The sequence below is a fragment of the Oryza sativa genome, chromosome 7, assembly GCF_034140825.1.
Source record: "Oryza sativa Japonica Group chromosome 7, ASM3414082v1".
Classification (NCBI taxonomy): Eukaryota; Viridiplantae; Streptophyta; class Magnoliopsida; order Poales; family Poaceae; genus Oryza; species Oryza sativa.
In genome coordinates, this window is record NC_089041.1 from 26,523,313 (window position 1) to 26,547,969 (window position 24,657).

At 43.7% G+C, this 24,657-nt stretch overlaps 4 protein-coding genes across 5 annotated transcripts; 1 reads left to right on the forward strand and 3 right to left on the reverse strand.

Moving 5' to 3' along the window:
* Nucleotides 1-1,681: 1,681 nt before the first annotated feature.
* On the reverse strand, nucleotides 1,682-3,923 carry LOC4344012 (uncharacterized). Its single transcript, NM_001422982.1, has one exon. The coding sequence runs from the start codon at nucleotides 3,822-3,824 to the stop codon at nucleotides 2,067-2,069; it is 1,758 nt and encodes a 585-aa protein (NP_001409911.1). The 5' UTR covers nucleotides 3,825-3,923; the 3' UTR covers nucleotides 1,682-2,066.
* A 1,924-nt stretch (nucleotides 3,924-5,847) lies between these two features.
* On the forward strand, nucleotides 5,848-9,405 carry LOC4344013 (anaphase-promoting complex subunit 13). Of its 2 annotated transcripts, none has more exons than XM_015789607.3 (4): nucleotides 5,848-6,022; nucleotides 6,110-6,172; nucleotides 6,686-6,768; nucleotides 9,130-9,405. In XM_015789607.3, the coding sequence occupies exons 1-3, from the start codon at nucleotides 5,929-5,931 to the stop codon at nucleotides 6,748-6,750; spliced, it is 222 nt and encodes a 73-aa protein (XP_015645093.1). In that variant the 5' UTR covers nucleotides 5,848-5,928; the 3' UTR covers nucleotides 6,751-6,768; nucleotides 9,130-9,405. The 2 variants fall into 2 exon arrangements, with proteins under 2 accessions (XP_015645093.1, XP_015645094.1); XM_015789608.3 differs by having other exon boundaries at nucleotides 6,689-6,768.
* Nucleotides 9,406-12,388: 2,983 nt separating this feature from the next.
* On the reverse strand, nucleotides 12,389-14,887 carry LOC4344014 (uncharacterized). The gene is made up of 5 exons (XM_066312130.1): nucleotides 14,825-14,887; nucleotides 14,438-14,738; nucleotides 13,512-13,748; nucleotides 13,156-13,376; nucleotides 12,389-13,005 (listed from the first exon to the last, which is right to left on the reverse strand). Exons 1-5 carry the CDS (start codon nucleotides 14,830-14,832, stop codon nucleotides 12,738-12,740), a joined length of 1,035 nt encoding a protein of 344 aa, XP_066168227.1. The 5' UTR covers nucleotides 14,833-14,887; the 3' UTR covers nucleotides 12,389-12,737.
* Nucleotides 14,888-16,196: 1,309 nt separating this feature from the next.
* Nucleotides 16,197-19,715, reverse strand: LOC4344015 (TSL-kinase interacting protein 1). Its single transcript, XM_015790788.3, has 8 exons — nucleotides 19,453-19,715; nucleotides 18,517-18,693; nucleotides 18,094-18,296; nucleotides 17,756-17,994; nucleotides 17,459-17,654; nucleotides 16,994-17,371; nucleotides 16,815-16,901; nucleotides 16,197-16,701 (listed from the first exon to the last, which is right to left on the reverse strand). The coding sequence occupies exons 2-8, from the start codon at nucleotides 18,623-18,625 to the stop codon at nucleotides 16,576-16,578; spliced, it is 1,338 nt and encodes a 445-aa protein (XP_015646274.1). The 5' UTR covers nucleotides 18,626-18,693; nucleotides 19,453-19,715; the 3' UTR covers nucleotides 16,197-16,575.
* Between the last annotated feature and the right edge of the window lie 4,942 nt (nucleotides 19,716-24,657).

Consider the following 24,657-nt stretch of genomic DNA (forward strand, 5'->3'; position numbering starts at 1 on the left):
GGGAGTATGTGTTAACATCCATATATATATTAACATCCATATGAATATGAACAATGCTAGAAAGTCTTATAACCTGAAACAGAGGAAATATTATTTTAAAAACTTATATAAAAATTAAAAAAATAAGTTTCATGTTTATCATCTAATAACAATAAAAATACTGATAAAAAAATTCAAATAAAACGGAAAGTTAAACATTGGAAACGGAAATCTACAATTATACTTAAATGGGTCAGAGGAGTACTGACCAACTTGACACGGGATAAAAAAATGCTTTGCCATAGTATGAAAAAAATTACAATGATCTTGCAGACATACTTATTTGCATACACTAACAAAACCAAAAATTTGGTAACAGAACTGCAAGGAACACGTTAAAAATTTCCAAAGACAATGGCAGTAGTAGTACCAAGGGTGTGTTTAGTTCACACCAAAATTAGCAGTTTAGTTGAAATTAGAACGATGTGACGGAAAAGTTGGAAGTTTGTGTGTGTAGGAAAGTTTTGATGTGATGGAAAAGTTAGAAGTTTGAAGAAAAAGTTTATAACTAAACTCGGCCCAAGTAGATATCCATTTTCCTTGTTTGCCAGTCTAAAGATTTCAGTAAGGCCGAGTTTACTTCTAAACTATTTCTTCAAACTTTCAACTTTTTTATCACATCAAAACTTTTCTACACACATAAACTTCCAACTTTTCCGTCACATCATTCCAATTTCAACCAAACTTATAATTTTGGCGTGAACTAAACACACCCTAAATAACTTTGCGCTAGCAGATTGTCTGAACTGTGCCCATCGTTGAGATGACTGAACCAGCAATGTTACAGAATCCAGCTGTTTACAAGTCGAGGATCCAAACAAATTTGTTCAAAAATAACTGGTCCCTTCAAACCTATATTAACTTTGCGTTTAGTTAAACGTCTAAATTCAACTATGTGTCAATAAAAGAAAAAAAGACATGTTCAACAGCAAATTCTGTGTGTGAATTCTGAGCTCTGCTTTAAGCCATTTACCACATTATCGCAGAACTAACTTCCAGGCATGTTCAGGAATTAAGGAATGGAACACAATGCATCAGCACTACAGTTTTAACCAAATGTAATCTATTTTAATTACAATCACCATGATTAACTTATATATTCCATAACTGAAAACAGACCACTAGAAATCCCAGAATAGCCATTAAATCTAGTGTATGCCTGCCTGGAAAGAATGAACCCCTTGTTTTTCCCTTCAAATGATACAAGGTGACTAGCTGCCCAGCATCCAGTCGTCTATGAAGAGAAAAGTGTGACATTGCTTGTAGTTGCAGTGCTGCTGCTTGATGTTAACACACTGAAAATGACATCTGAACTAACTGATAGTGTGCTACAGATGTTTCTAGGCAGGGTTGTCACCAAAAACAAGAGCTGAACCGGAAATACGAACCAACCTACCTGGCAATATTATCCAGCGTCTGTAATTAAATCCATTTGAGCATGGTATGACATGTCTACTATTCTGACTGTTACATGAATTTAAAATTGTCAAAATTCTAGAACTATCAAGATAGAAAACTGAAAGCACAGTTCCCAATCCCCAGAGGTCGATCATTTGTTCAAGATGCTTAGGTAAACCACAATGATGGTAAAAAAGCAGCATGTGTCGCACTTGATATTCACAAATCACAATGTCCTTGATTTGATCTAGCAGTAAAATGCTCAAGTTTAATTACGACTGCATTTCTTACTTGAAAACATTTGGCATGAGAAATACATGTATAATAGCAGATAAGTGGCAAAACAGATGTTCCCGGCTAACTCCAAGGGAATAAAGATGGCAACATTTTGCGAAGGGGCCAGTAACAAGTTACAAGAAACTTCTCAAGAGTAATACATAAATTACACAAAAAGAATGGATGGCACATAATCCAGATCAACGTGTAATGAATTGAACATGGTACGGCAGGAAATACATTAAGATGATATGCCTAATGACAAACCCTGGATGAAGTTCCTCTGAATTCCAATGCGCCAGCCAAGGAAGAGTATATGGACATCGCTAATTATCACAACACGAACTCATGTGTCACAAGTTGCATGTATTGATTCCATCCTTGCAATCCCTCGTCAAGTTGTTGAAAGTTTCAACTTGAGTCTTTGCTCTATAGAATACCTCTGTGTCCACAATCACCCTCATATATGCATCGAACGGCACTGGCCTCCCACCACTTAGCGTTGTCGTTTCATTGTACCACTCACTTGTATTCGACCAAAGCTCCTTGTAATCATCAAGCAAGTGCACATGAAAGTATGACCTGAGCTTATCAAAGTAGTTATAGAACGGCTCATTGGTCGCAATGTAGAGGTTTCTCATCGGCTGCTTAATAAGTTTTGGAACCTTATCTACAAGTGCCTCGGGTGATGTATCGGCATCTAGGTTTGGATACATTTGCTTGTTCTGTGCCTTCCACCCTCGGATGACATGCAGACCATCATAATCCCAGTCCATCCTACCAGCAATCTCAGTGACAATGTTCATCAGCCTCTTCGACTTCCAAATAGCATACCAAGGCCGCTGGATGACCTTAGCGGCTCGCCCCTCACACACCCTGTACCAGTAATTCTCAGGCTCCTGCCCATCAAACAGCCTCCAAATGATGTTGCTCTTGTCCCTCTTAAGCTGCATTGGAGTCACCTTGTACGACGGTACCTTCCGCACCGAGATCCGGCCAGGACCCTTCTTCTTGTCCCAGCGCTTCCAATCTTTCAAGAAGTCCCCTTCCTCCACCACAGACACCGACTCCTTCAAGTGCTCGAAATCAAAATAGTACCTAAAATCCTTCCCATCCTCATCCTTCCCATTGTTCGTGTGCGCCCCGGACAGACACATGTTCAAATCCATCACGAAAGTCCGGTTCAAGAACTTGGCCTCACCAAGGCCACACAAGAAGCTCCATATGAACTGGTTCATGCTCTTGCAATGGTCACCACCTCTCATGTAGTACAAGTACTTGCCTCTCCTGAACTCTGCCTCTGAACCAACAATTGGGATGGTGTCGTTGATCTCAGCGTCCACTGGCGGCGGCGCGACGCGCGGGTTCCGGTTCTTGGAACCCTTCTGACGAGGCGGGCGAGCCGCATTGGTCCCGGATCGGAACTTGCCGACGCGGTTAATGTCGAGAGCGCATCCATCGCCGGGGACAAGGACGAAGCGGCGGTAGTCCCTGTACCTGCGCCAAGATTTCTCCCTCCGGTTCCTGAACCGCCAGGCGACGTCGCACTCCCCGGGCTTGGGTCCCGGCACCGGCGCCTCGTAGCTGAGGAAGACGATGGACTTGCGGAAGAAGGCCTTGGCATTGAACGCCTTGACGGCGGCGAGGACGCGTGGGTCGGAGCAGTTGAGCGGCGCGTCCGGGTCGCAGGTGCCGTTAACCGCGGCGGCGGTGGCGGTGGCGGTGGCCTGGTCTGGGTCGTCGCGGCGCGGGGCGGAGGGGGTCGAGGAGGAGGAGTTGAAGTCCTCGCCGGTGGGGAGGAGGGAGTCGTCGGGGAGGAGGAAGGTGGAGTTGGGGAGGACGCGGGAGAGGGAGGTGGTGATGGCGGCGGAGGACTGGAGCCAGGGGTCGGGCGGCTGGTAGGTGACGGCGACGACGGTGACGACGAGGACGGCGAGGACGAAGAGCGAGAAGCAGACGTTGCTCGCCGCCTTGATGATCGACTGCGCGACGGGGACCTCGCCGACCGGGGAGGAGCGGCGGCGCGGGTGCGGGTGGTCGTCGTCGTCGCCGGAGCTGGCGCGGAAGAGCGGGGCGTCCTCGTCGTGGTCGTCCTGGTCGGAGGATGACATGGTCGGAGTTGGATCTGGGGAGAAATGGAGGCGGCGAGATTTGGGGCGGTGGGTGAGACGAGACGAGAGTGCGAGACACTCCCCCCCGATGTGGTTGGCGTCGGGGAGAAGGGAAGGGAGAGTGAGAGGAAAAGGGGTGGTTGGCGTGGTCGCTTTCTCGATGTGTCGGCGCACGCACTCTGCACGTACGCTGCACGGTCACTCTACCCGATGGGATCGGGACTACTACCCTATGTTGGGCCAGAGACCCCCCTTACAGATAGGTGTGGCCCAAATTTTTGACCCACAAACGAGGGGGAGGGCTCACAGGGCAACCGGAAAGAAAAAGTCTACTTTTGACTCCCTTAAAAGGACCAAATCTAGTTCGTACCCCTTAACCACGGAACGATAGTCCCAAACTATTGAAACCGGTATAATTTGACTCCCTTAATGGTTTTGGAGTACGGTTTCGCTGACGTGACGCTTATGTGCTGATGTTGACCTGGTCTTCCCCTCTCTCCCTTATCTATCTCCCTCTCTTCCTCTTTGACTTTCTATGGGTAACGGGGGTCGGGGCAGCAGGCGGGGCAGGGAAGGTGAGGGCGGACCAACGGCAGCATCATCCTCACTCCCCCTTTCACCTTTGCTATTGGACATGCGGAACGACGATGAGAATGGCAATGTGCAGAGGAGCTGTCAATAGTGGCAGCGGAGGAGGAGCTCCAGCGCCGAGGCCCTCGCGCTCCTCGTCGAGCTTTCCTCTGGCTTAGCATTGTGCGCTTGACAAGATCGATGTCGACAGCAACAACCCAAGTTGAACTGTTGCTCCGGGTAGGGGGAGAAAAGGAGAGATAGATTGTGGAGGTTATGTCACTGACAGTTAAGTCCCAATGTACTGTATTATTTTATTTTTTCTCTGAATGCAATGCCACGTCAGCACAAGTTGACCAAAGTCAAAGGACCACGTGGGACGATAACCAGGTCAACACTGTCACATCAGCAAAACCGCTCTCCCAAACTGCTGAGGGAGTCAAATTACACTGGTTTCAATAGTTCGGGGAGTCATCCTATCCAATTTTGTGGTTAAGGGGTACGCATTAGATTTGAGTATTTGACCCACTACTAAGGGAGTCAATGTGGACTTTTTCCCAACTGGAATCATATGGGCGAATGCCCATCTATCGAACTGATGAATTCGACCCAAATTTAGGCCGAACTCCCAATGGGCCGGCCAACCGGCCCATCAAGTTTCTCCCAAATCCGGAGCTCGCCTCCTCGGTCTTCGGTCTTTCGGTCATGAAAACTCAGGACCAAATTTCATCCAAATAAACTCAGGACCGGTAAATTCGCTATCGGTTTTTTCGGTCTCTGTCTCGGTCTAACCGAATTCGTCTCGAGACTTGACGGCGCAGGTGGGCAGCGAGAGCTGGTGGCGACCCACACGCTGCCGCTCGCCAGGCGCGCCGCGGACGGCGGCGCTCGTCGCGGTCGCGGTGGAGGCTGGAGGCGGCGCCGACGCGGACGGCGGCGGTCCTCACTGCCGCGGCGGAGGCTGGAGGCGGATGGCGGCGCTCGTGGGGGACGCTGCGGAGGCGGGAGGTGGCGCCGAGGCGGACGGCAGCGCTCGTCGGGGCCGCGGCGGTGGCTGGAGGCGGCGCCGAGGCGGCGCTCGTCGGGACTTGGGACCGCGGCGGAGGTGGGAGGCGGCGCCGAGGTGGAAGGCGACTCGATGGATGGGGTGGGGACTGGGGATGGATGGAGGCGGCGGTGCTGAGGTGGTGGGACTGTGGAATGGGGACTTACAGGGTTTTGCAATTTATTGGGTTTATTGGGCCTCCTAGGTCTATTGGGCCACAATTCGGTTTTCTCGGTTAATTCGGTTAACCGAGCCCAATGACCGAAATACCCGAAATAAATCGGTCTTTTGATGGCTGGGACCGAACTACTAGCCAAATTTCTCGGTCCCGGTTTTTTCGGTCTCGGTATCGGTCTTTTCGGTTCGATCTTATTTTACCCACCCCTACTCGAACGAACCGAAGAACTCGGCGGCGACACTGACAGTCTCCTCTTCCACCACTGGCCTAGGGCAAGAGATCGACGAGAGGAGCGGAGGGAGGAGGAGGAGATGGGCGGAGTGGAGCAGGAGCAGCTGCTCAGCCTGGGCGTCCTCATCGACATCGTCGACGAGCAGTGGATGCGCGACACCCTCCCAGCCGACGGTAACCCCTCCCCCCCCCCTCCCCCTTTCGCGTCGTCGTTCGATTTGACGCCCGGAACGATCCCCTCTTTCTTTGATGGTTGTGCAGATGTCCCCGTGCCGCCCGCCATGGCCGTGAAGACGGAGGAGGCGGAGGATCCAGCACCCGCCAGTACGTTCCCCTTCTTCTTGCACCTTTTTTTTTTTCGAAACAATTTTGGCATTTCATTCCGATCTGGGTGAATAAGATGATTAGCGGATTCTGGATGCGTGTAATGTTGTCTATTTAGCAAATATTGGAAGATTGTTTCGGCGTTAGGTAATATGTATAGCTAACAAACTACCATGCTAGGTTAATGATTCAAATTTTGAACTGCAACATTACTGGATCATATGAGCATATCTTCCCCGTAGTGAATACATCACGATGTGATCCCTCACTGTAATCGCCTAGTTAATGAGATTATTTGTTCTAGAATGTATGTCTCATCAAACTAAAACTTCTGTTTTACTAGTTCTGTTTGAGATGATAAGTAATGCTGCACAGCCTTTGTAAAGTGATGATAGTGTGAATGTGTTATAATCTCTGGACACTGTTTGCATACTATATTCTGTTTGCTGTCAGTATGTTCACTGGCTGGTATAGTATCCCAATTTTTCTGATATATGATTCTGTAATGCCCAGTAGATCAGGAAAGCCAACCAGCACAAGGGGATGTGTGGCGTGATTTCACATTGGAGAATCTCTGATCACTTGTGACCTACAAGGTAAGACATCAGTTCCTATCCTGAGTTCTTGACTAGTACAACCTTAAACAGTACTCTATCTGGACTCAGAAACATATTGGTTTGGGCATGCTTTAGTCAATTTCAAAAACTTTCAGTACCATATATTTTAACTATTTAGAGTGGACGCATGGAATCATATGTGTAGATTTTTCGCGAAAGGTGCTTCCATAGTATTTTTATTTATCGAGTTCTAGAAGTACTAGCATGAGTGCCCATGCGTTGCAACGGGAAACTAAAATGTTGAAAATAGCATGGAGCTGAAGTTCCAGAAAATTTGTTTGGAACGTGGCAATCTTTCATAAGCATGGGCATAAACAATTGGTAAACAAAATGTAGCATGTATGTTACCGGTAGAAACAATTAGAGATGTCGATTTACATGAGTATAATGGTATTTTCATTAATTAGGTATCCTTTTCATTTGTATATTCATTCATGTTTATAGTTTTATACAGAAAAAAAACACGGTACCAACCTGCGCTACATCCATTTTTAAATTATTGTATACATGTAATCTCCAATGAGATGAGATCATTGCTTCAAGGCTTCCCACGGAATCAATCACACGCGTGATCTGTCCGCGGATCTCCATTACGTACGGCATTACCTCCTCCATTAAATTGTGCTTGTAAAGTGCAACAGATCGGACGAGATGGAAGCTTAGATGTTGCTAGGAACAACGAAATCACTGGTGGCATCTATATCATGCGCGCCGATACAATAGGATATGGCATGGTGCACTTCGTGCAGATGACTAACCTGACGCTACCCCGAGCGTGCTGCGTGTACGTCTTCATCCGATCGCGGATAGCAGCGCCACTTTGTATTTGTTTGTTGGGAGATGCTATACTTGAGTATTCTCTGTTTTTCTCATAATTGTCGGTCGACTATGCCAGCCGTCGGATCTCCATCGGACGACTTCCACATTGTCTTCTTCCTCGCGACTCTTTTCTTCAGTCTATCTTCGTTTTAACTGTCAGACCGAAAGCCCGACATGCAAGAGCCGAGAGGTCCCTGTGTCGACAGACCACCGCGCTGCGCGGTGGCATCCCCACCACTGCGTCTCAGCGCCCACCTGGCCACCTCCTCCACCGAGCCGACGTCAACTCCATGACTCCTTTAAGCCCAGTAGCCTACATGCCATCAAATCCTCATCGACAGTCCATGTCCCGTTCCCTAACAATGATCGTCAAAAGCTCGCTGTTGGGACATAGATATGCAACTATAATGAGCGATACTGATGCTCGCGACTCACGACCGCTTTGGACATGGGCCTTAACCAGGGGAAGGGAATCAGACCAAAAAATACAGTGACGAAGTCGGACTCTGATGACGTGCCGTGGGGTAAGAAGCTGAATAGGACAAAAAATACGCGCATGCGGGCAAAAAAGTCGGATGACGTACGAGGCACCGGCAAAAACATCTTCAACTTTTATAATAGGTAAAGATGTGAAGATAAGTTGGTAGTCAATTCTGCATTTTGAAGACTTACGGACGACCGGATGTGACATTTTTTTTTTACTGGGGGGAGTACAATTCTACACTTATTTAGAATGCACCGTAAAAGATTGTTACAGCTGATCATTATTTTATAATAGATGTCATATGCATCATTGATCTGAAAGAGTGGAAATTCCATGCAGAGTATCATATTTTCTCAACTAAAAATATAACTGCTTGATACACACCGATTGTTATCAGCAGAGGATGTAAGCAATTCATTAAGGAACTCACGATTATGTCAACATTTCCTGAAAGTGGAATTCGTTCTTGGTATCTTGTCTCATTTTGACCAAATAATAAAAATTACATCTATTTGAGTTCTACTTAAGTTTGCACATCAGGTATTAGGCCAAGTATATAAAGACTTCAAAGTAAAGAAACCTCAAGAATATTTGCTGAGAGAGTAATTCATTCATGGTATCGAACCAAAGATACATTTTTGAGTTATACTCAAAGCTTTATGTTGGGACTTAGGCGAAGAATATTAGACTTCCAAGTAAAGAATATACTCTGATCTAGTGCAGCTGCAAAAATGTTTTCTTCAAGTGCAATGGAACTTATTTATCGATGGGAATGATCCGAATGCAAGTCTGTAAGCATTAGCAAAGCCTAATAGTATCAATGGTTTGCAGGATTGAAGGCAATTATGAATTATCATAAACCACTACATGAATATGCAGTAAAGTGAGCTTATTAGCTTAGCACTTAAAAAGTAAATCATCCAATTTTCAACATTGTAGATGACTGATGCATTGCATTCAGAGCATTGCATATTCTCCACATGTGATTATGCAACATGAGTTGGTCTGATGTACCTAACATGATATATGAATTGCAGTGCTTCCAGAGATGAATATACCATGCTGGGAATCTAGGAGCTACGTGGTCATTGCAATTTCTGAGCTTCATATAACTATAAGGTCATCTGAACTTAGCGTACTATCTGGTTTTGTTTCAGCTGTAGTTCGTCGAACCCATGCTTTAAACCGATGTAAATGCTCCAGATATTGGTAGCACATTGCTGCATGATGACACCGAACCTTGTGATGAGAAATTATATGTTGTGAACTATGATGGTGATGAGAACAGTCATTCAGATCTGGAACATATCAAATCACTGGTAGTTTGCAGTCACCACACATTGACGCATGACAAACAGCAGAGTTTCTGCCTTGGCATGTGTATGGCAACATTCTTTTTTCCAACATAGATCCTTAACCGAGCATATACAAGGAATGTTTTTGGTTGCAGCTGCGATGAAGTAACGTTATTTTGCAGCCTACACGGATCCTGTACTGTCAATGCACATTCTGAAGACCTTAATTTTGTATTCGCCTGTCACATGCTGCACTGCTGCTTCATTCATGCCTTGTGCTGTAACTTGTACGAATGGTTCATTTCTTAACTCTCTTTACAGGGAGGCACTGACCATTGAGGCAGCCGGCCTGTGGTTTCATATGCTTCTGAACTGGTTTTCTCTCTCAAAAGATGGCACAATTTGCGTCATATTAAAATGCATTTTTAGGTTCATGATTTAGCTGTCAATGTAACTATGACCAATCATGCATCTGAGCCGACCCCTTCCCAATCATTGGCCATGATTTCTCTTGGCCACTAGTGAACTTTCTTTTGCTTAACTAATGATGGCACATGCCAACTTAACGATAAAACCTAACCTTACACTTCCAAAGTTTCACCTTAATCACAGCTTATATTGTACTCTTTCGTTGATTAGCAAGAATCTCCCTACAGTTTATGGCACCTTGTTTATGCATTAAGTACATAGTTGAGGCACATCTGGTGACGAGGCCAGGCTCTCATTTTTTGGCAAAAGGCAGTTCTTCCTTTGGCCTACGGCAACGACGAAAAGCTGACAACCAGTACATGTAAACAATTTCTTGAAGTGATCATGCAATGATAGTTCCAATCATCGTAAGAAAGAATATGCTTAATTAGTGGCACGCCAATGCCATTGCTAATTTAGAATTAACACTACTGACTTAGTCACTTACTATCCACTGAACCAAAGAAACCTTGAGAGATTAGATTACACGCATTCGGTTCAGATCATGTTCATAACAAGAAAATAAAATTTAAGAATGTCACTTGTGCTCAATCTCCTATAGCTAGCTGGTCCCTATGCTTAGCATAAACGAGTAGTAGTTCTGCTAATCATAACGATATCGATGATATAATCGAGATCTAAAACAAACAAACTATCAGTAAACAAACAAAGAGTTGGATCACCCCAGCATATATTGGTATCTAGATGGGGTGATTAACAAACAGAGAGTTGGATTAACTTAGCATACATTTGAGCTTAATGGATGAATAGCTGTATAATTTTGTGATAACTGTTCTATTCTTAGTACAAATGAATAAATTAATTATTGTATTATAAAATTATAAAAATGTATTTAGAATAATTTTCTTAAAAAATCATATATATAATTTTTTTTTGATAATCTCACTATTTAGAAGACCAGGAAACACGTGTTTATTACTCCCTCCGTTTCATATTATAAGTCGCTTTGATTTTTTTTTAAGTTAAACTTCTTAAAAGTTTTGATCAAATTTATAAAAAAAATATATCAACACTTATAGCACTAAATTAATTCTATCACATCTAATTAACATTGAACATATTTCGATAGGTTTTTTGTTTTGTGTTAAAAATATTACTATTCTTTTTTATTCGTCAAAACCTTAAGTTTGATTTAGAAATAAGTCGAAACAACTAGTAATATGAAAAGCGGAGAGGTATAGAAAAGAACACACGGGAGAGAGTGATTTGCAAGTATGCCTAATCGTGGTTGTATAATGCCCGGTGGTGGAGAGCATGTGTCAAAAAAGGAATCAAGTTCGTAGGCGCCGATCGGTTGCTGCCGCTGCCGCTCGCGCCATTTTTCTTATATGGCTCCCTCCCAACTTGCATGCCATGGCGCGCGCGCGCCGCAACAACTCGTCTCCTATATATATACAGCTCTAGCTACCTTAGCTCGTCACTGACCCCAGCTGCTCGATCGATCAATCAATCAGTTCGGCTTAGTTAGTTGCCACCTTAGCTAAGCTAGCTAGTATAGCTCTAGCTTCTTCTTGCTCGCTCGCATGGGTCTCGAGGTGCTCATGGCGAGAGACCAGCTGCTGCAGCGCCCGAGGTGGCGGTACGAGCGGCTGCGCGGCGACGGCGACGGCGACGGCGAGGAGGCGGCGGCGGGGGTTTGCAGGGTGAGGCGGCAGCTGCGGCTGAGGAGGAGAGTGGTGGCCGCCGGCGCCGCCGGGAGGATGGCGCGCGGCGGCGGCGGCGGCGGCGGCGGGAGGAAGAAGGTGAGGCTGATGCGGCTGGTGTTCCTGCTCCCGGCGCGGCGGGTGGCCGCGCTGTTCGCCGAGCTCGTGCGCCGGCTGGCCGCCGCGGCGGCGGCGAGCGTCGTCGTCGACGCGGCGGCCGAGTGCCCCACCATCGTCTTCTCCTCCCAGTGGGGCCTCCCCGTCCTCTCCCACTCGGCCAGCGGCGGCGGCGGCGGCGCCGCCTCCGCCGCCCGGAACGCCAGGCTGCGCGCCTTCTACCTCGAGAGGAGCCTCTCCTCCGCCGGCGCCAGCGCCGCCGCCTCGCCATGCTGATCAACACTTCCGGCCGCCATCCAAGAAGGCATATCCATGGCGATGGCGATGGCGAGCTACAGTGACAAGCCTCGTATGCCAATCATTTCTCGCCATTGTAACCAAAACCATGTAAGGATTCTGGCAATAAGTCGAGCACATGGCGTGCAAGACTGTCGTCGCTGTACACCGTACTGCAAAAAGTACCTGAATATGACTTAAATTGAGGCAACTTGAAAGAGATTTCAGTCTTGGAAACAAGAAGATCCATGGAGATCGGCTGTGCTGGATGTATGTCTCCGCACTTAATTTTTCTTGCCGTTACATACTGGTACCAACGTTAACAATGGTGAGCAAAATCTGAAAAATATATGGGTTGAAATTGTTATAAATTCCGTTTCAACCAACACTGCAGATATGAAGGAACAGGGCATAGTAACTAGTAAGCATACACAATAATTAGATCACATGTTTGGTTAAGGGCAAGTATAATATGCAAAGCAGCTAAAAATCCACCCACAAAATGAATGATTGAAAATCCACTGCTTAGCAGTTAACACCATGACAATATTTGAGAAACAGCAGGCACACACAAATTGCTGAAACCAGTGGAAATGCCTTTTAATTTAGATAAAATCCATTTTAACACTCTACTCCCTTTTATTTTCTGTTCTTGTACTATGTTTGTATTTACATTGACTCACACTATCAATCGAACAAATCCACATTGTTGAAGTAGATTTGCACCTTATTAGAAGCCTTGCCTTCTATTTTGTTCTCTGATGACCCCTTTGTAAATCTGGACATCTGAAGCGATTGCGTGTGTTCTTACGGTAAAAGAAATTACTATACAACATCTATTGGTACAGAGCTGGAATTTGAACATTCTTGATGGTGAGCTCTGAGTTCAGTTGAGCCATGAGCAATACCGGCAGGTTCAGGGCATGTGCCCTCTGATCTTTCCATTTCATCCAATGCTCTTTTTGCGTAGACTGTAAATCCAATCGCTACAAGAAAGGCGACAGTAATAGAGATAACATTGTACACAATCTCCACAGTTGTCAATCTATGGTTGTGGTATTTCAGGCCTGCAAGTGTGAGTATCAGCCGACCACTGCAACAAAAAGGGATAAAAAATTCAAGATAAGAAGGTAATTGTCAACGGTAAGACTTAGGAGCAGCAACTTGCTCAGTGTTGAACTGTATCTGTTCATAGTACATGTCTTCCAATTTATAAGACAAATTAGGATATCTTAATCCTTACCTGTAGATGTTGACTAAGGCGTCAGGTACCATTCCAACAACTGAGCCGCATATGTAAGGGCCGTACTTTATCTGGGTGACAGTCACAGTGTAGTTAAGCATTGAATATGGGAAGGGTGAGATTCTTAACAACACAATCACCCGGAATTGCTTGAACCAACTCCCTTTGCTTGCCAGCTTAACCAGAGCTATCTCCCTAGGCCATTTCTTCTCTAACCATTCCTGTATATTCACAAACATTTAGTAGAAGGAGAGAAGCAAATTAAGATTCAAGATTGTGCCTACATACAAGATGAACTGCATCAAATGTATAACTCTTGAGTAGATTTATTAATGGAACCAAGAAACTTAACTTACATGTAACCGTTCACGGAACAATGAACCGATGAAATACGGTATCGACATTCCAATGGCTGTCCCAACCATGATGATCAAGAAACCGAAGCCATAGCCGAATATTATTCCAGTCAACCACATAGAGGGGCTAGAAGGCAGGAGGACAACCGGGAAGATGGCCAGAGAAGCAATGAGCACAATAGCCAACAGATGGCGCCCAAAAGATCTTGCCTCCCATCGCATTATCGGCAACAGCACCTACATTATCAGGCATGCAAATGGAAAATAGAATATGATAATTATATTGTACATTTGAGCTGCAATTGCTACAATCCAAAGACGAACTCATTGATTGTGTGCTTAACGGCAAAAGCCAGAGATGCAAATCATTTTCATTCTCATACCAATGGAAAATATGCAACAATGCAACACCAACAATTCAGCATACAGCAACATGATGGAATCAACTTAGAAAACTAGAAACTTTAGTGGCATGTGGTACTAGCCTACTACTATATCGTTCTTCTTTTTCCAAAAGAAAAAAAAATAATGTGGATTTAAGCATCGTCTAGATCACAAGGGATTAAATATTTCAACTAACCACATGGCTTGCTCTAAATTAAGATTTAGTCACAAAATTATTCGGTAAACAAAACACTGAATGATACGTCGACCAAATCCATATAATAGAAGTGTTATATATATTTCCAAGATGTATGGTATAATAGACTAATTAGTACTTCCTCCGTACAGAATGTAAGAATTTCTAGCATTGTCCACGTTCATATAGATGCTAATGAATCTTTATATATAATAATGTCTAGATTCATTAACATCTATATAAATATAGATACTGCTAGAAAGTCTTATATTAGTCTTATATTGTGAAACAGAGTATATTAAAAATCATAGTGATGAGGAAAAAAAATAGAAGGTAGAAGTAGAACCTTTTCTGACAACAAGGGGAGCCCCCACTCGTAGAAGGCGAAGATGATCGACCCCACAAGAAGACCTCCAACCCCCAGCCTCATCCACGCCGCGGGCGATCTCGCCACCGCCCTCGACCACCGGTAAGGCGGCGCCGCCGCCGGAGCCGGAGGCTGCTGCGGCTGCGGCTGCGGTGGCACCGCCACTGCCACGGGCGCGTCCATTCCCGCGTGTTCTTCTTCTTCTTCTTCTTCCCCGCTCCGCCGCCCCGTCCGTTCCTCGCCTGAAGGACCCGGCGCCGCCGCCGCCGCGGTGTCGCACCTGAAACCAAGAAACGCGAGTGCGGTCGAATCAGAGCGGCGGGGAGGTGTGACAAGCGAGAGCACGCGTGCTCGGGGGGTGCTTGCCTGGTCATGGCGGTGGCGCGCCGTGGACGCCGCGGTTGCTTGGATGCGGAGAGGGAAGGGCGAGGCACGCGTCATGGCGAGAGGAGAGGAGAGTGGAGAGGCCAAGGAAGGAAGAGGCAGCTGATAACGGGTCGGGTTTCGCCTCGCTTCCCCACCCCACACACCCGGACCCGCTAAGCCAGCGGGGTGAGGAGCGGGCCCCCACTGAAAGAGGCACGAGTGGGCCTGAGGTAATGAGGCCCATGGGCCAATACCATCACCGTTCGATCTAACTTGTGTGGGGCCCAGATCCATGCTGGGAAATGGGTTTTGTGGTCGGAGTTTGAAACTCCGAACCCCTCTTATGTGTTTGGCTAATAGGAAAGGGAAATTATTTCCCAAGACATCTTTAAATCCTAACTGTTCATCTTCCCTCTTTCATTCAATTCTAACCCTTCGTTCATTTTCCGATCATTTCCCATTATCCAAACACACACTAAGTTTTACGCAGCGTTCTGTTCTTCTTTTTTAAAAAAAATCCTAGAAATACCATTGATAAGCACCTAATTTTAAAAAATATCATTGATAACGATTTTGCTAGATATTTGTCATCAAATTTCTCCCCCTAATATTTGTCAGATGTAATTACAGTACAATCGTAGTGTAATTATACTGTAACTTGCATGTAATTACACTGTAACTATAATGTAACTTGTATGTAACTTTCAAGAATCTCTCGGTAACATGTTATTTCAGTAAAATAAAGGTCGTGGGAACAAATTCTTTCATATATGTGTGTGATGTGATTTTTTTCTTCCTCCATAGAACAAATCTTGTAATAGATCTAACGATTCAAAATTACGTGAAACTTACATACAAGTTACACTGTAGTTACATGCAAGTTACAGTGTAATTACATACAAGTTACATTGTAATTACACTACGATTGTACTATAATTACATCTGTCAAATTTTTAGTAGAAAATTTGTCGACAAATGTATAGGTGGTCCCCATTGATAATTACAAGTTTCATAAAATGCTACAGAGCGGGAGGGGGGAAGCTAGCGGTAGCGGAATGAAGAGGAAGAGGAGATCAAGGCCAACTGCAAGTCTGCAACTGCTGTTAATTTCTACTAGGTATCCATGGAGGAGAGCTCGATGGGTCAGATGATCTTGCTGGAGAATATGGTTTGCTTCCAGCTTTGTCTAGGCATGAGAGAAGAATGGCAGGCAGCCACATTCAGAACGAATCGCTTTTGAACATTTGCACTGGCAGTTTTAGTAGTTCACTCGACATCAACGATTCAAATGGCTTCAGGGTTTACTCTCACTGTACATTTTTTTGCGTGATCAGTTGTGTCAAAACAAGATTGCTGAATTGCACATGGCTACTACCATCGGTAGAGTGGCATATGATAATATTGAAGTATTTTTGCCAATCAGGGCAATCATACAGTTGTATTCCATTGGTAGAGTGGCATATGATAATATTGAAGTATTTGTTAGATATACATATTTCAGTTCTTCCAAATTTAGCCCATGCTTGCTGCAAGACTTTGCATGATACAAAGCAGGCGTCATATGCTAGCAACCAGCAAAAATGTTTGAATGAAAAAATTCACTAAATATCTACTGTGGCTTCAGCATTCGCCAAAGCCCAAAACGATCGGTTGTTCTCTTAATGCCCAGTTAATGCTGCTTCTTAGTTCCTCTGATCTGTACATGGTTTATAGCTTCAATTTGTCCATATAGGAGCTGAGCTTCAAAAGGCTCAGAAAACAGAGAATTTCTGGAATGCATCCAAGCTGTTTGACAGTAAACCACTTAGCCCTAAACTGTCTGTACCACTCAAAAGTCTAGAGCAATACGCTCCAAGCTCTGGCTCACCAAATTCAGGCTGAAAGCAAACAGATGAAGATAGACAAGAATCAGATCATCTTCCGAAGATCGAGGAAAAACAGCATCTTAAATTAATACATCAAAAAATTTGTGAAAGGCCCTAGTGAATACCAGTGATATGTATGGTGCCACATTGTCCTTACACGAGAGTGGTATATGAGGGCTTGGTTCCTCTTCCCAAACTTCAGTAAAGCATTGCTGCAGAGACAAGCGGTTAAGCATTGTATATTCGCATAGTATATTTGGCAAGAAAGGAAATTAGAGCAAATAAATAACAGCTAGGGAGGTACCTGGTCAACATCTGTGACACATTCTGGAATTGTGCCAAGGATGGATGAGGTAATAGCACCACTATGGTTAGGACCTGAACCAAATGTCCTGATTGAAGTTTGACTCTGCAAAGGAAATGCATGACAAGCTTCTTCAGCATCCCAAAGGGATGGGTTTGACACCTTCATTTGGTTACTTGCTTGTTGCTGACCAATCACAGAAGCAATAGCAGCGTCGAATGAATCGAAATTAATAGGGATCTGTGAGAAACTCGTATTATTTTGAGAAAGCAATTGCTTGTTGTCTGCAGAAGGTGCAGCTTCAGATAACAATTCTTCAAAGCTTATATTAGATATGCAATCAATCCATGAAAGCGGCGTTACTTTGCTTTGATTACCCTGTTTCAGAAAGCATGTGAAGAATGTCAGGTCGCAAGTGAAAATACCATTGGTGATGCTGGGAAAAAAAAAACTCCTAATACTCACCACAGTCTGTACTGCATTGTCCCCAACAGACTGCGCAGCAAAGTCATTCGGGAACTCACTCAAATGAACCGTTTGTTTCTGTTCCATGAGAACAGGATCCAGAGGCTTGTTGTCAATGATCTTGTCTACAGAGTGCACATCTTGTAAATTTGGTCCATGGCTTTGTTGCTCAAAATCAGGTTCAAACCAACCATATCTTAATAAACAAGAAAGAGCATTTTTTAGCCATAAGATCTGTATACAGCATGCATGGATGCAAAAAGAAGTAACCATATCTGGGGAAAAAGGAAACTGAACCTTAATCGAAATCTCAAAGGGCTGCCAACTGCAGCATGCACATCAGCAGCCGTGCAAGAATCACTATGAGTCCATTTTCCACTACCAGCTATGTTATCCAGTTGAGCATCATAAGGAAAGAGCATGAGTTCGCCTCTTGCACACTGAGAATTGCCCCATTTTATGTTCAGATGCTGCACAACTGAAGATATCTTCTTTCGTGGAGCTAAAGTCAATTCCAGGTAAGGATTGTGGTTTTCCTGCCACATTATATGGAGCAAAAAGACACATACTATGAAACCTGAAGAAGATTGTATTTAACAAATATATGAAACTCTTGCAAAAGCATAGGTGCTCACCTGCTGCAGAACCTTTTGAATTGCCTTATCTATCGGGAATAATTCAAGCTTGATCTTTCCAGAATGATTTGGTTGTCGGTTAGAGAAATTCTTAGAATCACAAAATTGTGCTTCCATTGTACTACCACCCTTCAACGCCATTTGATTTTCAGTGTACAATTGAGGCGGTGTGACCGCTACTCTGCACTTTGTGTTAGCATTTCCTGAAAAAGTAGTACTCTTTTTTTAGGACAGTTTGACCAATAGAACACGTTACATTATGGCATACGGAGAAGTACCTAACAGGTTCATGCAATTGTTTCAGTTGAATTATAGCAGCAGGCGTTTATTTTCCTATTCGAAACTTTGTTTGATTATAAATGCAGCAGGTAAACCATACCATATGAGTATAGGAAATTATGAACAAGACTTTTGACACTTCACCTGATGGTTTGTTGATATATTTGCCAGGTTTCAGGCTTTGCATCTTACTACAGCCTAGTTTTATATTTGCTCCTGTTTCAGTTGCTTTACGATGCTGCTGAGGCTTCATGCTTTCTGTTATTCAGCAGCAAATAGATATCCGGTGAAATATTGACTTCGCCTAAGAAATGTTAACTCCTGTAGATAGTAAGGAAACAATTAGCCTGTTCGCTGGTTATGTCCGAAAAGGACCTGTTTGTGCTGTTCATTCCCTTGAAAAAAAAGGTACCTATTTTTATTAAGAATGAAACACATTGTGCGTGGCCAGATAAAAAAAAAAGAACAGACAACTGACGTGTAATGATGTAATTATGAAATGAAAACGTCTGAAAACAACATTTTATCTGAAAGAAAAAAAATTAGGGAATGCTGAATTAAAAATTATGTACATCACATCGAAGACTATGGCCCAATTGTGTCCACACTGGGAGAAAACCCACTGATTCATCTATTGTGGTGATATAACAGGTCCTTTTCCATCACCAAGATCAAAGGTCGATAACTCGGTATTGAACAAATCTGATATAACTTTATTGACTCACTACTCTAGTATATATAAAAAATATATTTTGCACTGTTCTATGAACAAAAAATCGTAACGAGATTCGATGGATATAGTAGTATATTAGTATGTGCTACAAGCAAAATTTCTCCAAACATATTTTTTACTGCGCTAGGACCATTTATTCATGTGTTTTAAGACCAAAAGCAAGGAAGTGAACGCAAAGGCCGATTCCTTCCAGAACCTAAATCCCCAAATCATACCGTGGCCCAAACATTTTCTCAACCCCGAAAATTTCATGAACCAATTACCAATCAAACACCTCGCCGCACAATCCCACTACTCACCGATTCACAGTTTCACACCAACACAAGCGCATTCCTAGTAAACCATACCTGATCTCGAAACCCTAGATGTCGCAGACCCCCCGACCACCGGTAATCCGGAGAAGAAGACGGGGGCGGAGATGGCGGACCGGACACTGAATGCCGCCGCGGGAGGCCCACCCGCCGCCTGCTCCGCCGCGGCGCCACACGCAATGCTCGAGAACTCCGGCGGCGTCAGGCGGCGAGGAGGAGGAGAGCGCGGGAGGAGGCGGCGAGGCGACGGAAAATTTTTGCGCGGGGAAACTTGAACACCGGTTGCTTCGCTTGGCGCCACCCACTCCTCGCGCCTCTCCGACTTAAATACGCAATACTCCTCTCCTAAAAATAAAATATTCCGTATTTCCGTGGCGTATTAGAGTATTTTATACCTGTAGAGACGTAGTGGGCCTGGACTCCGCGAGGCCTAGAGAGAGATTCATGGGCTTCATTGCGAAGGCCTTTTTTAGGCCCCACCTTAGCTGGGCCCAAACGGTGAGCCCTGCAAGCCGGCCGGCGAGGAGGCGGCGCTGCGCAGCCACGTGGGAAGACGCACGCTCGAAGAAACATGAGAATGCACTACTCTGCGATATGCGTCCAGATGCATCACGGATGGATGGATCCGCAACTGCAGGAGCAGCAAAAGAGGTGTAAAAACGGTACTATCTCCATTCCATCCCAGAGTGTAATAACCATTCTAGAATTTGCTACATTCTAGAATGGAGGGAATGGAGAGAGTACAAGAATTTTCCTTCCATACCTACATCGTTTCCTCGAAACAAATATAACGACAATATCTTTATAAAACTAATATAACAGCAATATCTTTATGTCGATTCTAAAGTAAAAGAATTTAGTTTTAAAACTTATATCAGTGTCATATTAAAGTTGATACTAGGTAGTTAAATTCATAAATATGAAAAATTATTGATCGTTTTTATAAATAAAAATAACAAAGATGATATTGTTCTCGACCATTTTTCACCGTTTTCATCGACAGCCTAGCGGCAGAGGCAGAAGCTGCGGTGGCACGCATCCCACACGTGGGCGATTGCATGTCGCACACTCCATCCACTACTCCAGAGTCCAGAGCGAGCAGTACTGTGGCTTGTCTAGCTATGGCTCCTCTCATCTCACAGCTCACTCACTGTGCAGTCCATGTGCATCGACGACAGCTACAAGGAAGAGATATGCTGCTGCCTCTGCCTCTGCCTGCCTGCTTGCAAGTAGACTTGATGGTTCATGTCAATGCCTGCCTCTGCATGCTGCTGTTCATCCCCCCTTTCTTTTCCTTTTCTTCCCATTTTAAGCGTAAGGTTTCTTTGTCCAATGTTTAATCATCCATCTTGTTAAAAATTATTTTATGATAAGTATTTTATTATTGGATGATAAAACATAAATAATACTTTATATGTGACTTATTTCTTTTATAATTTTTAAAATATGATGGTTGATCAAACGTTAGACACAGAAATCTATAAATACACTTAAAAGTGTGACCGAGGGAGTACTTCTTTTCCAAGGAAGAACCGAAAATCACTTATTAGTACTCCATCTGTCTCAAAATATAAAGGATTTAGGTGGATGTGATATATTCTAATACTACGATGTGTCACAAAGTATGTCCAAATTCAAGTATTAGAATGTATCACATTCATCTAAAATCTTTTATATTTTAGAATGGAGAAAAGTACCGTTCTACTACCAATCCTCACAGCTCCAATGACAGCCTGAATTAAGATAACAACTGACGGAGATGTCTTATATGAAAAAGAGGTGGCATTAAACTAATGGCCACTGAAATTCTTTGTGCTGCTAATTAAGCTGCAGGCTTGGGCCTATCTAAAAATCATCATCCTTGCCTTTGTCCTCAAGATACTGGGCAATGTCACCATACGAGAGAGAAGCGAAAGGGGAAGGTAAACTGCATGACAAGGAAAGAATTGGATTTGGAGGCAGCTCATGCTTTCATGGACCACCCCATGCTTTTTTTTTTTTTTTGGTCCTAGAGTTGCAGTGATCGATCGATCTCCAATCAGTAGCCAGCTAGCCACCCACAAGAAGCAGCAACTAATCCAATCCTAGGTACAGTATAGTACTTTGCTTCTTACGCCTGCAATGCAAACTGGAGTAGAACTCCTATGCAAGTAAGCTAAGCTAGCTTCTTAAATTAATTACTCCAGTTAATAATCAAACCCAATGTCAAATCAACTCTCTGAACGAACGAACATTCACTGACAAATAGGTCCAGATGAATCATGATCAGGCTATCAACAGAGGTTCAAAGTTCAGTAAACTATGCAAGACAAGAAGAGGAGTAGTCTTAACTAATTAACATAGGATGTAAATTTACAGTTGTTTTTTATTTTACTGCAGTTTTTAGGTAGTGGTAAAAGTAAAAAAAAAAGAAAATTGAGGGGTGGGGGACACGGTTGTTCATATGCATGGAACCTGCCTATACCGGGGGTGGCGTTTATGACGAGTCATTCGCCGACGCATCGGCGTTGTGTTTGTTTGCTCGTGCCGGGCATATGGCATTGCATTGCTATTTGCTGGGCCGCATCGCAACAAGCCAATGCAACGCAGGACAGGAGGCCATTACCAATGGCAATGAGAGCGACTCGCTCCGTCCAATAAAATGAATGTAGAACATAAGTCACGCGTAAAGTACTATTTATATTTTATCATCTCATAATAATAAAAATATTAATTATTAAAAAATTTAAATAAGATTGATGATTAAAATTGAGCACGGAAACTCATGGTTGCACTTGAAATAGGATGGAATGGGTACAATGAATCTGGTTAGAATTATGTCCAAATATAGGGCTTGTTTGGCACAGCTCCAGCTCCAACTCCACCCCTCTTGGAGCTGGAGCTCAGCCAAACAGTTTCAGCTCCACTAAAACTGGGAGTGGAGTTGGGGCCGGTAGAGCTCTCTCACAAAATGTACTAGAGTTGTGGAGTTGTGGAGCTGCCTAAACCCAGCTCCATCTCTTTGGTTCATTCTGTGAGAGAGCTCCACCCAGCTCCGTTCCTATTTTTAGTGGAGCTGAAACTGTTTGGCTGAGCTTTAGCTCTAACTCCAGAAGAAGTGGAGCTGAAATTGGAGGTGTGCCAAACGGATCATAGTAGGCTAGCTAGGTAGGAATGCTTCACTTACCTGTCAATGTCGATGTCCCTGCACCCCGGCAATGAGCAGCCGCTTGTGTACTACGGACAGTTGCTTTGTGCTGTTGTTTGGAGTCCTCGCATGGTCCAAACTTCGGCGGGGACAATTATAATTATGCAGTGTGAATTGGCACATGTTATAACTGTAACTTTGTGGTAGTAAGATCATGCCATTAAATTTTAACCTTTGGGAGCTTAAGGCATGTTAGTTCACGAAAAGAAAATTGTTTGGGCATCACGTTGGATGTTTGACCGGATGTCGGAAGGGGTTTTCGGATACGAATGAAAAAACTAATTTCATAACTCGCATGGAATCTTTTGAGCCTAATTAATTCGTCATTAGTACATATTGGTTATTGTAGCACTTATGGCTAATTATGGACTAATTAGACTCAAAAGATTTATCTCGCGATTTTCCCCCTAACCGTGCAATTAGTTTTTTTTTAATTTATATTTAGTGCTACAAGCATGTGTCCAAAAATTCGATGTGTGATGTTTTTGGGAAAATAATTTATGAATTAAACGAGGCCTTACTATTATTTGCTAAGATTCATTGTTCAGAATGGTTTGACAGGTTGCTGAGGTTCAGATAGGATTTGCACAATGAAAACATAACTGAATTGATGAATCACCAACAGAGAAATTTACACGCTGTCGTGGGTAAAAAAATGGAGTGAAAAAAAATGTGTGGAGAATTTACTGTTTCATGATGAGTTGAGTGAAAGTAGGGAGCCGGAGGCCCGGAGCAGTGGAAGGTGGGAGAATTGAATACAGAGGAGGAGAAAGGAAGGATAGATCAACATCAGATGATCAGAGCCGAGAGCATCCATCCAACTGAAATTTTCAATATTTTATTCAAACCATTTATTTATTCAGCGCCCGGATTTAGAAACCACTCCCCAAAACCAGAAGAAAACATTAAATAAATTAAATTAAAAAAAATCCCCTCCTAATTCCTGCCCATTCTTCAATTCCTTTTCACCTCCTTTATGACTTCCCCTCTCTTCTCTTTCCATTTTGCCCTTCTGAATCTCATGTTATAATCCAATGAGTATTCCTAATAGTGAAGTCAGAATCAAAACTCGTTGGATGCGCTCCTCCTAATCTAGATGGCAACCGACATTCTTGGCCTGAGAATTCCTACTCCTGAGCTAGCCAAATAATTTAATCGAGTAGGCGATACATTGTCTACACGAGCGACCACCAAAATCGTAATATCATACTACATAGATTATTTTACCGAAGTCAGACTTAATTGTTCGAGACCGTGATTCAGAAAACATGTATTGCTGACAACAACATGGAGTGGAAGTGGATGAGCTTGATGGAGTTTGGCATGAGCTTAATGGACCGCAGGTCATCCACCATCTCCTCCACCATTGGATCTACACGATTGATACCTACAGCCACGCCGTCGAATCCGTTGCCCATTGCTTCAACGCCGGCGGGTCCACCTGGAGAAGAAGGGAAGGAGGAGGCTAGGGAAGGGATATAAGAGAACCGTAAGAAGCAACCCCGATAATTCTGAAGCGATATGGAAAAAATTAGGTTTCTGGATTCTAGTGTGTCCCGATAAAAATCAATTTTTGGGATGAGATAATGGGCTTGTCCGAAGAGCTTAAATTCCGAGAAGCAGCTGGTTGATAGACAGCTTATAAGGATATAGAAAAACTAGGTTTCTAGATTCTATAATTACAATTTTTTAGAATATTGACAAAAAGTTGAATTGTTTGGACAAAATTTCGATTCTAAGATAAGCTGGAGTTATCAGAAATTCCCCCAAATATGTCATTGGAGCACTACCAGAATAGTACTGACTATTGTTAACTTTAAGAAATACTCCCTCCGTCCCATAAAAAACTTAGTACTGGATGTGACACATTCTAGTACTATAAATTTAGACATCATTGTACTAGAATATGTCACATCCCGTTCTAGATACATTTTTTCCGGCACGGAGGGAGTATATATTTCTTCAAAAATTTAGAATAAACCTTCATATATGATTTTTTTTAGTTTGGAGGAAAGTAGGAGAGTATTTGATAGTAGTAGAGAAGAAGAGGGAGT